The following is a 14,542-nucleotide window of genomic DNA, read 5'->3' on the forward strand; positions in this document are numbered from 1 at the left end:
TAAACAACTTCTTCGCTCTGGAGAAAAATTTACAATGATCTACAATGAAGGTGTGTCTAAGGAACGGGGTGAGGGGAAGAGAAATCAATGGAACCATCTGTCTGACATTCCTACAACATTATAAGAGACTTGTAATTAACTGCTTGCCTACCAAAGTCTGCCAGCTTTAACTCCCCCGTGTCACTGATCAGAAGATTCTGTGGTTTCAGGTCCCTGTGCAAAATGTAACGCTGGTGGATGTAAGACAGTCCTCGCAGCAACTGAAATAAAAATAACTGAAAAAGAGGGGGACAAAAAATGACCTCTGTTAATAATTTGCATATAACCACACCTGATTTCTTCACAATATGCAGGGTGCTTATATATTGCGGCAACACTGTGTCAGAATTCCTCCCAAACTGGCATAATTCCCACCCAAATTTAACACAATGAAATTTCAATCTAAAAATATGCACTTTGCAAGAACTAACCCAGTCTCCAAGCCTACTACATTATACATTCAATTTGCCTGCTTTAAACAGAACAAGAGCAATACAACCAGTGCAGAAGGCTCAATTTCTACCAAATTATAATTATAGTCCATTTACCCATATGGCCTCAGAGATTAGGTGGTAGCCTGAAGACAGATGTGCATCTTCACTAATTATAAGAAACAACAGTACAAGCTGGATAGGGATGGGGAGATAAGGCTGGGGGATGGGACACTAGAGCTAAAACAAAGGAGAAATTAATATAATACCAATAATGCCTGTGTGGTCACGGAAATGTACAAATATGATAGGTTTTTCCCCCTCAAAGTTTTATATGAGAGCGGTTTATGTATTTTTCATTAAAAATAATAACTCACACTGAACCCGAAGATGACTTTCAAAATTTACTTATAATAGTCCGCAAGGTAAATTTATATGGGAACCTAAATCATCCCCATGTTTCTTTTAACCCTTCCCTGTACTCTACAAATGCTTTCTCTACAGCTTTGCACTCAGGTTGTGTATTTCTGTAATTTACTATTATAAACAAACAGATGACAGAGATGTTTAGTCCTCCTCTTTTCATCTTCCCTCCATCATTCCCTTGTGCCCTTAGAGGCACCTGCCATAAAAGACTGTAAATTTTAGCCTTACAGATTTTGTCAATATAAAGGGTGAACAACTATTTCAGAGGAGTTTTCTACGTAGTTTTGAAAGATCTCTCCTAGTATACAGACCCTTCATACTGCCTGAAATATTTTAAGAAATATTATGGTTTCCAAATGGAAATTGAACAAGCCTTTGCAATGCCAAACATGGAAGATTCAAGAGCTGATATGGACCCAGAGCCTCACAGTTCAACAGATGGCAAACTGTGCTCTCCTGGAAGCTGGGGAATCCACACCAAAGATTTGGGAAAGGTCACCCTGGGCACATCAGAATCTGTAATTAACCTGCAACACAAGCTTCTTATTTATTTAGTGACTGTTGAAATGAAGAGATGTTATAAAAGGGGTTATGAAATCTGGTTATAAAGGAGAATAAAGGCTGAGATGAAAGAAACAGAAATGTCACATTACTGAAGTTGAAGTGCATTTAATTGCATTTCATTTTTCCCCCAAGTGCAGACACAATACACTGTATGTTTAACTATTTAGGCAGGGCACAAAGAGCCATATCAATCACCTTCTTGCCAGGGCTGGGTCTAACAATGTGCTGAGGAAACCTAAGCGCAAAATACAGAAACAAAAGAAAGAATAGCAGGAAAGTCATAAGTAGCATGCACATTCCTTTTTGAATTATGGTTAAAATGGAACTCATGGTACACAAAACTATTTTAAGGGCAGGAAGCAGCAATACCTTTCATTACAGCCTTAAAATATAAATTAAATGCCATTAAATGACTTCCAAATATTTTTTTGAATAGAAAGGTATGGAATATAGCCAGTTTGCTAAACTAACACAATGGTATTTGACCTCAAATATTATTTTTATGTATGCAAAGAAACTTAAAACATCATGTTATATGCCAGCACTCTAGTCCTTGTAATTCAAAAAACATTAATGTGGGCTTTAATTTGGCTATAATGCCAAGTCAAGTGATTTTACATATTGTGCTAAGAAAAAAAAAATCACAACTAAACAGAATAAATGTTAGCTCTGAAAGCATGGCTTTGGAAACTAGAAGTTTTATTCCAAATTTCTCGATATGTTGTTCTGACTATTTCCACAAAAGTCAATTAACGCATTCACAAATACTATATCAATAACTTCCTCATTAGAGGATCATGAACAAGAAGGGGGAAAACATCCCTGAACTCTTTATGGGGCAAACTTTGCCAATTTTTTGTTGTTTTCTCATTTCCCTTCAACTTTGTTTTAATTTGGTAATATTAAATGTAGAAAAGACTTAAATGAAAATATGAACCTAATGCCTGGCAACAGAACATTGAACAACAAGAGGCCCTTTGGGACTGTTTGGAAAGAGTACAGCAAAACAGCCTCTCCATTTCTGACTCTTCCACAGTTCATAAAAGATCAACTAGGAGGAATTGTTTCTGATGCCTCAGAAACCACCTTTGCCTTCTCACAGTCAAGTGCCCTCAGCTGTCTTTGAGGAAAGCTGTCTCTGAGAAACCTCTCTGCTCCCCTCCAAGACTCTCTGCATTATCTTCATGAGGACAGAAATCCTTGACATGGAATTAATGTTAGATGAAGTACCATTACCTCTTATCCACATATCTGATCTGAAATCGGCCTACATATCATGGTCATACTCCGGTATTACTTGCTCCTTCCTCCAACTTGCTCAATTCTGATAGTAATGAAACCTCAGCCTGGTACTTCTGTGTGGTGTTTCTGACAGTGAACAAGCAACTGAACTACTGTTTCCTCCTAGGTCTGCTAGCGGTTCAGCTTTCCCCAGGCCACAGGACCACAGCCCTGTGTACTAGAGGATGACTCTAACAGGATTCAGTGGCAAACTCCATACTGGCTTCAGTGGGTTGGTTGTGAAGACAGAAGAAATTCACAGTTCTTGAGCTTCTGTTATTAATTTTAAAATTTGTATCATCATAAACAAGGCTATGTAATTGTCAAATAACCTGTAATAAATAAACTATTACATCATGTTGGGTATACAGTTTATAGCTTATTAGTAAGAACTGAGGTTTTGGCCATTTTGACACAGGTGGTGAGGTAATGAATGAATCATAAGATGACAAGAGTCATTGTGGTGAAAGTTGAAAGAGAGAAAACAGAAATGAGATTAGTCTATAGTAGTGAGGCTTTCAGCAATGCTTGATCTTGCATTAGGATGCTCAATATTCTTTTAATTTAGACAAAAAAGTCTGAATATTTGTTTTAGGCCTTGCTTATTTAATAGAGCCATGAGAAAACACATTTCCCCCCCCCCCCAATAGTTATGCAGCCTTCACTTTAATCAGAACAAAATATTCTAATAAAGAACACTCACTGCCACAGTGAGAAAAATGCACACAGGTCAAAGCTAATTTGGGGTTTATGGACTGTGATATTAAAAGAACATTAGCAGTTCTTAACACTTATGAGAGAAAACACTCAACGACACAAAAATGCTAGCACCTACAACAAATGAACATGGACTTTCAAGCCACATGAGCTACATGCAACATTTGACCAAATGCCTGTTTAAACCAATTAAACCTTCTGAGAGCCTTGCCAGCTATCTGGATTATCAGCCTTGGTTCATGGTGTTTTTCCATGAGTCTGGGTTAGTGCACAACCTAGACCATTACATGCACTGTCAGTATATTTGACTCAACAGCTGCAGGATGGCTTGTGTGCAGCAGGATGCTTTGCTATCTTGTCAGCCTCCGAATGTCACACAGGATCCTGAGCTCTTCCTACTTAAATGAGCTCATCAAAGCCAAACACTGGCACAGGCCATGCAAAACACATCTGATGGGTGCGACTGGCAAGAGTTAATGCTTTCTGACTTAAGTTCAGACAACTCTGACTAGTCTACTGGTAAAGGAGGGTGATCACGTGTAGAAGTGCTCAGATGACTTCACATCATTGCTCTCCATTACCAGAGAGGGTAAAGAAATTTTCTGGCAAAGGATGCTGGGGTAGGTGAAAAGCAGAAGGAAATTCACAACATGCCCAGAGAGATTCTCCAGAAAATGTACCTTTTCCATACCACTTCTGCTGAGGCATCAAGGACCCCAGTGACAATATGGATGCTGCCCAAGAGGAGAGACTAATGAGCCCTGTGAGCCCTGTATGGGTGTGTTCTAAGTGAGGAAACTTTCTTTCCTTGATGGCATAGAGGGATTTCTGAATGGTTTCCTGCATTTGAGCCCCTTTACCACACGTTTTATTGGGGGAATAAATGACCAGGCCCTAGATACATAAGTAGAAAACTACACAGAACCTTTTTTTCTATAGAAGATGCACAAAAGTCCAACTCTTGGCTCTGCTCTCTCCACAGCAAGAGCGCACAAATGGAGCTGAGCTAAGCTGGGCCATGAGTTCACATCAGTGGTTCAGAATAGAGCTGAAAGCAAGACTGGATTAACATGTCAGTTCCTTAACAAGCTCATATTGCTGTATTAGCACAGTTACTTTCAAAAAGTAACCACACAATACTGCACAAGCTTTAGCATCACTCATCACTGATAACCCAAATGTTCCCACTTCTAGTATGTAACAAAGCACACCAGTAGGGTATCACTTAATCATTTGAATTCCCTTGTGTGTATTCAGCATCAATTGGTATCATATTCAGTCTTAATAAGTCATCAAATCTAAAAATAGCAGTAAAAGAAACCTAATCCAGGACACCTCATGCTTGCAACAAATTTACCTCTCCTATCATCCAGAGGATATTACAGGCACCCTCAGCGAATGATTAGCTATTTACAAAGGCAAGAGGTAAGAAATCACACAGTACAATCATGCAGCTTTGGAAATATGCAAAACAGAATGCAATGCTCAGTTAGGTTTGGGTTTCCTAGGCAGTTTCAGAGTTTTAGATATGCCTGTTTTAAACCATTAACATAAAGAAAATCTACCTGGTAATACGTATTATCACAGAAGCAATGAGAAATGTCTCTGTGTGACTTCTGCTGGGTGTCAAAAACTGATCAAGCACAATCTCTTACCACCATCAGTTTGCCATTCTTTTGCCCTCCTCATACCCAGGATAATACCCATTATATAAAATGCAACTTTTCACTTCTAACAGCGTCTTAGGGAAATACTGAAGTTTTTAGGTCAAAGCTTTGCAGACCTTCTTGCTTAAATAGTAAGAAGAAGAAACTTCAGGAACGAAGTGTTGACTTGACAAGAATTTGCATCCCTAGGAATAAAGGATCTTATCTGAATAAAAAATTATTAGCCATTTGAATCAGCATGAATTTTGTAATCATAATAAGCCTTACTTCAATAAAAGCTACTCCTATCTGATCTCCCCAGAACCAGTTGAGTTCTCTCAGAAAGAGAATTTTAAAAATACTCTTCTTAGAAAAGCATTTTTAGAGGCTGATAGCTTGCTCCTGCATTCCTTACCCCAGAGTTTTACCAAAGCCAATTTCAGACAGGAATGCATAACAATACACCCACTGGGAATGAAGACTATATAATTTCCAAAAAAAAGAAAGTCCTAAAACCACAAATTTTTACATTTACTGGTAGCAGAACTGCAAAGAAAAGAGAATGGAAAGTGTTAATCAGCTGACTTCTATTCTCTTGTATGTTCTTTTAATTATTTTCTCTCCCCTCTGGGTACTACTACAGTCATTTGCAATGAGGAAGGTGTGCTTAATTAACTGAGTAAAGACACTCCCTTATGATCAGTTACAGTCATCTGCTAATGTTCAAGAGGTGAAAGACTTTCAGATTCCTTTTGAATGGTAAAAGTAAAATCAATTCAATTCAATTCAAACTCCCCTTCTAACTTGCATCAGTTCACTCCCATGCTGAACTAGGTCAGAGTGACAACTGGAACCTCACCAATTTTAAAGACACTGGAAAAAGTGTTTTATTCATCCCTACACTATTTTCTTGGTTTTGCTGAACTGTATGGATCACACAGAAAATAAATTGCACACATCCACATGGGTATTTCAGTTAGGGGTTTGCACATATTTGTCATTGTAGTAAATATAAAAGTGACATTCTTCTAGCATGAATTTGAACATGCTGATAAAGAATTCTGCATTTAATGTTCACAGTTGTGCATATTATCAAATCATTACTTTAAGTGACAAGACTGACAAAGTAGAGTGAAATGCTGATGCCATATTTAATGCCTGATAACTAAAAAGTCTAATTTAAATAATCAATTCTCAATGCCTTGTGTAAAAGACAACCTTAATTTGGCATAACATTATTCTGTCTGCTGTACACCTGCTTGTTCACTGAAAGAGGAATGAAAAACAGCAACTTCTCAACCACATTAAACAGCATCTCTTCCTGCTTAGCATATCTGTTGAAATATAATTTTTTTAATTCAACTCTACATCAGCAGCATCACTAATTTCAGTGAGTAGGAGAGATATTTCAAAAGCATGACGTTAGTTTGACTAGCTTCCAACTTAATGCTAAGTAATGGCCAATAAAATAAAAAGGACCACGACAGTACGTACTCACTTTAGAGTAAAAGTGTGTTTTTAGCTGAATTCCAACAAGTCAATATGGTAAGTGAAACAAAGCATATTCTCATCTGGATGCATGAAATCAAAATTCATCATAAACAGATATATTATCATGGTTTAATCATCCAGCTCCTGTGCATCTAAGTCTATGGCAGTCAATCTTTTGGTCAGACACCACTAGTCACACAGGCACTCAGGTGTCATTGCCTCAGCTTCTCCTGTATCATATAATCAGGTATTTGTCACCCAGGGGTGCAGGACAGGTCATGCGACTCAACACAGGTCTCCCATGAAGGGGGAAACAAGCCTTTTGTCCACATGATAGAAACTTATACAACCACAGGATGGGGAAGAAAACAGAAGTACAATGGGGAGGGCCTGGGGGATGGCTGAATTTTCTGTTAAGAGTAAGACTAGGCACCATTTAGGCAAAGAAAGTACCACTGGAAGTGTTTACAAAATCCTGGATGCATATGGATTGCTGCTGCCTGTCAGCCACCTGAACAGATTGCAACACACAACTTGTGCAATGGACAAGGGAAAGAAATATTCATCCTTCTCAATTGCCCAGCAGGGTTTTTTTCCAGAGTACATTAATAACACAACTGTAACATAAAAACCAAAATATTTTAATCATATTTTCCATATGTTATATTTTACTAATGAGCATACATTTTTATATATTACTAATAACCAATGGAGCTTCTGCTTAGCAAGAGACACTATGCAATGCTGTGATATTACCAAAGTTTCAGCAGCTGCCCTTCCAATGCAATAAGCCTCATGAGGATCAGATACAGGGTTTAACTAACTCCTTCCATGTTCTAAGTGCTTCACTATCCTCAGTACTTCAGAATATTTTAAAGCAGTATTCAATTATAAACATTTATGTTTACAAAAGACATCAGATGACAGAAGAGACATCTAATGCTTTGACTCAGATTGGCATTCAATGACTAATTTGAAAATTAACAAATTTATTCATCTGTCAAGAATGGATACTACTTTAAAAACTGAAACCATTAGTTAAGGACAATGTTCACAATATAGCAATATATAGAGGAAAAAAAAGGGAATACTGCAAGTGATTAAGAGGCAGAATGACCCTGAGGTTTCTCATAACATCAGACACCATCAATTTATCCTGCACTTCGTCTTGTTTAGGAGGCCACTAATAAAACTTTGCTTTAATACATTCAATATATTTAGCATATCTGATTTGGGATTTTTGTTCATGAACAGTTTAATGTGCTAGTCATAGTTCAAAAATGCATCTCTTAAGGCTCTGGGCAGTTTTTAACTTATCATACTGTTGACTGATCTCTTCTTGCACATTTACATACACAGAAGTGTTACAGCACCCCTCTATGTTTCAATAATTCCTATTTATTATTCTTCCATCCACTGCTACACATTTCTTTTCACCTATTTTTGTGTAAGTTTGAAGGCTGAAACTAGTTATATTTTTGCTGCAACTTGATTGTAATTTTATAGAGATTATGGTGCTGCCTAGGAAACTTAATACCAGAATTGCACACTGTGTTTAGCCACAGACCTGACATGTGACCTCAGCCAAGACAGCTATTTTCCCCCAACTCAGACCTTTTGCATAACAAAGATAAAATATATTTTTAAAGGTTGTGAAGGTAAGGTTTGTTTGTTTGGGTTTTTGTTTCAAAAAATAGCAGTACATTGTACCCGGAAGACTGCTGCATCTCACAGATTGTAGGAGCAAGGAAGGGATCAGAATTCGGCTGGGGTAAGAGTGGGAGTCGTGACAGCTCCTGCGAGAAAGCTGAATAATCCTGTTCCCTGCATGGAAAGGGCTACGCGAGGGGCATCTTCCTCCTTATTACTTTATGGCCCTGGGAAGAAAAGAGGCACCCAGAGAAGAGGAAATCAGAGCGACAATATTAGATGGAAAAAGAAAGAACAAACTAGAAGTTCCTTCTCCCTCTGGTCACAGTAGATGGTAGGAGCCTTTCAACTTGCCTGAAGGCAAGCTTTGGAGAGTGATTTGAGAAGACAGAGACAGTTTTTAGTTTTCTGCTTGACAACCCTGTTGTCACCCAGGCTGGTGTTGCACTAATTGAGATACTCTAGGACAGAGACAAGTGGTATTTTTATTTAGTCAAAGATGCTTTTTGAATTCAAATCAGCTTTCATTAATATATTTAGTTTTAAGATAGGAATGTAAACAAGTAGTACAGGCATGACGGATGCAAACCTGTGCTCCACTTGTTCTACCAATAATAGGAGTTGCAGAAAATGGACTCAGCTATGGAAAAAAAAAAAACAACTCAGCAAAACAGAGAGATAATTTTACTTGCAGATAAAAAGAAAATGTGACTGGGAATGTAATAAGATGGAGTAAAAATACAGTTAAAATAGAGATATTATTTCAAAAGCTAAAAAAAGTTAAGAATACAGTTTTGGAAGTGTGATAGATTTTCACAGGACACCCTGAAATACTGAAAAAAAAAAAGGTACTGAAAAATTAAATTATGAGTTTACAAAACAAGAACCATTTACAGATAGCTGCAAACGAAGGCTCAGGAGAACCAAGAAGGTAAGTCAAATGGCTAGGAGATGTGGCCCTCTACCAGACAAAAAGAAGCACAAATCAGCAGGAATATCATCACGAAAGATCTCTGGCAGAGTTTGCTGCTGTGACCAGTAGTTTCTGCTGTAGGAAGCAATCCAGATGTTTCAAGCGGGAGTCAAAGAATCATAAATTATCTCTAAAGGCAGCAACAGCTGCAGGAGAGAAAGCTCACAGTACAGATTCCAATACTTTGGGCCAGGAGGAACAGCATAGGGATAGTCAGGAGTAAGTCCGGCACAGGATAGAGCAGGACCTGCAAGACCTGCACCTCAGCTTGCCACAGCCACATTTTGGAGCCTGGGAAGCTCCACATGGTATACGCTTACAAAACAGCTCCCAACTTAGTCTCTGTATAAGGCTGTAGCAGTAGATTCCACCAGAAGCAGAATTAGGTATAACATACATGTGGGGCCATACACTTAAGACTTACTGCTTGCCTTCAGTTATGGAAGAATTGAAAAAGACATCTTTAAAACCAGACACAAGAAAAAATGATGTTGTCCCTACTAAACAGAGACTTATTTATTTACCTTCTTCTCTCCTCATTCCCAATTATAATACTATACACAATATTTTAATATATAATTATAAATAAGGGTAGATATACAGGCTTGTTAATGACCAAAGCTGTATATTGTTTACTTGGAACTAACAGGGCTTGAATCTAGTTTTGAATCTAGAGTTTTGAATCTAGGGATGGGAACAGCTATGTTTCGCCATTTTCCTTCCAGCTAATAGGATGTTACAGGTACCTAAGCAGATGTATGTCACCAGGATTCTCAGTTTAACCTTCTCAGGATATGTATATTAAAAACAACATTAGATAACATCTCAGCCTCACATACAAATTCTTTGAAAGGTTTAAAGCCTGATGTTTTTCCTAAGACTTGGGTCTCTGCACAGGAAGTGGAAAATTCTGGTCATTACATGTGTATGCATACACACTGCTAAAAATGCTAAACCTAATACTTTAGGAAGCAATTTTTTTTGTTTACTTAAACACACTGTCCCAAGACTCTTACAACTGCAAATTGAGACAGTCCTCTTTATACTTTCACATACTGATAACATTCTGCTTACTCTTTATTTAAAACATGTAAGCAACAGTAAATAGCCTATCTGAAACCACAAAAAAGGCAATGACAAACACAACACCCAAGGGGACAGCAGTATGTGTGTCCATCAAAGCAATTTGGATTTTATTTTATTTACAATTCTTCTTCATCTAAAAGTAAGCTGGAGAGAACAGCATTGTCTTCAGCTTGTAAATAAGGAAATATAATTAGATTGAAGATGTCCCACGGAAACCAAACATAAGTAAATAATGGCCTTGCTTCTGCATTCCTATAAAGTACTCTTTTACAGGAGCTATTTGTACAATATGCTTTGGAAAGAGAAATGTGTGATTATGTGTTTTTGTATTTATAATAATTGGCAACAAGCCAGAAAGGAATATCCATCATTAGGCTGTAGTTTCCTCAGAACAAAATTAAAAGGCAGGGGACCTTTGTCACTGGGAGAGCCACAACGGCTTAATCCCACAGGTTAGCCCCAGAGAACCAGGACCGATTTATTCCTGCTGGAGTATAACCACTCAACTGGAAGTTTTTAAAATGGATTTGGGGATGTAGCCACATAACCAGTGATTCTAAATGCACACAGTCTACAATTCTGACTAAAACTGAAATTCCTGAAGGACATGTGACAATAAGGGGCTGGCAGGGAGAGAGCATGGCTAATTAACACGGCTCAGCTCAACCCTTAAAAATCAGCTGGAGCTCCAGAAAGACATCTCTGTCCAGAAGCTAGAACTAAAACAGGTGACAAAGCCTCAGAACCGCAATTACTTTTGCCAACAGATTTAGTACAGGACAACGAAACATTAAGATAGTATGTAGTAGCCATACATCTCCTCTGCAAGAAAAGAGGAACACAAACTTTTGTTTTTTCATGCTGGTGAAGGTCTGGGAGTTGTTAGCATATACTACTGTATACGCTATCCATGCCCTTCTCTCTGTACTTCCTGACCCCCCCACTGAAGAAAACGCTCTGTTTGGCTAAGCACATATTTTTCACTCATAGCTTGAGAACAGGTAAGTATTTCACTGACAACCTCAGACAGGCTGCTTCAGTTTGAGAATGGTGGGAGCTCAAAATAGCATGTTAGGTTTTAATAAAGATCACTGTAAATTAAGACTAGCCCTTGCTGCTGGCCTGCCAAGAAGTTCTATTACACATATATAATCCACTTTCATTATTATTATTTAAGAAAAAAAATAATTTTAATTGTCCAATGGAATCACTCACGGCAGAAGGGCAACTTTGTCTGCTTCAACTAACCAATGTTTTCCTTCTTTTCCAGTTCCCTTTTTATTAATAATCCATCTGAGCTTCAAAAAAGCTTGAACTATCATTACATCAATACTCTAGCACACTTGGCTACTCAAAGAAACATTTCTAATGTGCCCAGAAACTTAAGTGTTGCTGAACACTGCTGCTAGATGATGAAGATAGCCACAGGAATACACGCAGCAAAATTTGAAAGGAAAATGCTGCTGTTGCAGTTCCCTCTACAATTCCACCACACAACATTCAACAGTGCCTGTAAAGCAGCTAGCCAGCTTAATAGCAAAGCTTTCCTACCAAGCTTTCCTTCTGCCTCTGTAATTACATGTGGTTTCTACAGTAAATCTGTTGTGGAAGCCAGTTAACTCAGGATTTAGGGGAGTAATGCATTAGCAAGCCCAGTTATCAATGTATAACTATCCTCCTCAAAGACAAGCTCACTGGGCCCCAATATGAACAAGAAAAAGTACAGTTATATGAATTATGATGTCCTCTCAGTGGGGAAGAGTTACAGCTGCAATGACTATTGCACACTATATCTTAACTGACGCAGCACTGCAGCCTTGGAGTATTCTCACGTATGTGAAGTAGCATGAAGGGCTCTCAAAACTAAGCTTAGCTTATCCCAAACCTCAGAGAGGTGAAAGTAAAAGTTTTCACAGAGGGAAATGAAACATGGAGCCATTATTTCAAAAACTCACTCAGCCTATGAAACTCTACTTATAAAACTGAGCAGTGAAGAAAGCTCAAAAGGTTCAGGGACCAAACACTGCCTGAACCTCAGCTGCCTTCAGCCACGCACAGACTGAGCACTCGCAGTGGCACCATGAAGCAGGCGCCCTCCAGGCCCTGGGAGGAGACCCCCATTCCAGGAGGCGATTCACCCATCCCATTTTGACACCTACCTCTACTCTCTTTTTGATGTCATGACGAAGTCTAGATAACGGGGTAAAATGATCACCTATTACATAAAACTAAATTATTTCCTCTTTTTTTTTAAAATCAGACAAGCCTTTTCAGTTTTCCAGGTAACAAAAGCTTATTTTTTCCATGAAATTCTCAATTTCTGTCTTCATGCAACTACATACTGGAATAAAATTCTCATCATGACAAGTGGAGATTTAAACACTTCCAAAGCAGAACAACACTGGGAATGGTGTCAAAGTGCAAGACAAGTGTAAAAAATATCATCTGGGTGGTCTATACACACAAGACACATTCTGCATGTCTGATTGGCTTCCATTTTATGCTAAAATAATTTGGCTGACTTCCCAGAAAGTAACTGGATCAAGTCTCTAACAATCAAATACTTTTCTATTAAATCCTGCTAATAATAAACCCCCTTTACTGCATAATGATTCTTAATATATACCTTAAAAAAATAATGTAAAAAATGAGATCTCTTTTGAAAATGCTTAATGAAAATAAGGGAGCAGAAAGATTAGGAAAGATTTTATATGCTGCCTCATATAAAAAAGCAGTACATTCAGCTAATAGAACTCATTATACTTCCCTCAAAGCCTGTGAACCTGCACTGATTTACCTCACTGAAGACCTCATGCTGACAGCCTAAAATATGTTCACTTAGGGGGTGTTAGGACACTAAATGTTTGAGGGGAGAGGAGGGGTTACCAACACTAAAACAGTACTTACTCATTTATTCTGGCTCAGAATCAATTTGACACACTTCACAAGTTCTTTTGTAGGAATGCTCAAATATTTGTATCTTTAATTATTTTAAATAAAATTACTTCATATGCCAATCATTTTTCTTTTAGCTAATAATCAGACAAGTTCCAATGAAATCATTCACATGACTTTCTGTGCAAGTTAACTGTTACTGCACTTGTCCTGAATGTGCCCTCTTATTGACTCTTACCTTCACATTTTCTGGATGAAGCCCTCCAGGGTGTTTGTCCATGTACTGACATAAATCAGTGTGCTAAAAGAAAGTCAGATGGAAAAAATGTATTAATATCTGTATGATTACAACAGTAAATATCCTTCTACTTAGGAGTGGACAGAACTAATGGAAGATAAGGAGATTTTTCCACACACACACACAAACATGTGCCTTTAGGCTCCATTTTATTTAACAACCTCTGTAATTTGACTGATATGAATATTCACCAAATATAAATTGCATTTGTTTCTAATGTCCTGCACAGGGTAAAATTATTTGAATTTCAGTAACATTTTGTAACTTTAAGAACTGTATCACCATCAATACCATACAGGTAATGCCTGGGAGAAATAGAAGGAAAATAAAGAAGAACCTCAAATACTACCCATATTATTCACATTAAGACATTGGCTTCTAATTATAATTTTTATGGTGAGTCTAGATTATGATGGCTTAATGGTTTAGAAAATAAATCTCAAAGACACTGTATATCAGAGTACTGAATAATAGTTTTCAGCTCAGAAACAAGCATGTATTATGCATGTGTACTGCTATTAATTACAGATACTTTAGAAAATGGCCTCATTGAAGACTCAAAAATTTAAATCAGTTTTCACTTCACAGTTGAATATATTCTCTGAAACTATACCATAAAATCTCTTCATAAAATGAGTAGACTTGCAATGTATAGATTAATCTTAATATCATAATAAATATTTTAATAAGTATTTTATTTATTTATTTATTTTACTATGGAAGCACTATTTTCTCAGAATTTTTCTCTCTCACTTCTTCAGTTTCCTACCAAGCAGGAACACACTTCCACTGAAGTCACATTTTGCTTCTCTGATCTGACTGCACAACTCAGCTTCTGCAATTACATTCAGAATAAACTAAGCAAAATTATTCACTGCAATAACCATCAAAAACTATGACTGATTCTGTCCTCCACATCTGGTTTCAGAAAACATCTGGTAAAAATCAGCCAGCATTCCTTGAAAAGCCACTTGGCAATACATGCCTCACATACAGAACAGACCAACTAATTATAGGCAGTATTCAAGGTGAGAGGTTTGGACAA

General features: G+C 37.6%; 1 protein-coding gene across 1 annotated transcript in view; it reads right to left on the reverse strand.

The window, feature by feature from the left end:
• CDK14 (cyclin dependent kinase 14) overlaps nt 1-14,542 on the reverse strand; it is a gene marked incomplete at its 3' end in the record, with an annotated part of 228,221 nt that overhangs the window by 58,232 nt on the left and 155,447 nt on the right. The window contains exons 7-8 of the mRNA XM_026074401.1: nt 13,438-13,500; nt 152-275 (exon numbers count right to left, since the gene is read on the reverse strand). Coding sequence (XP_025930186.1) covers nt 152-275; nt 13,438-13,500 — 187 coding nt within the window. The remainder of the gene's footprint in view (nt 1-151; nt 276-13,437; nt 13,501-14,542) is intronic.

Source organism: Apteryx rowi, unplaced genomic scaffold (genome assembly GCF_003343035.1).
Source record: "Apteryx rowi isolate R43461 unplaced genomic scaffold, aptRow1 scaffold_388, whole genome shotgun sequence".
NCBI lineage: Eukaryota > Metazoa > Chordata > Aves > Apterygiformes > Apterygidae > Apteryx > Apteryx rowi.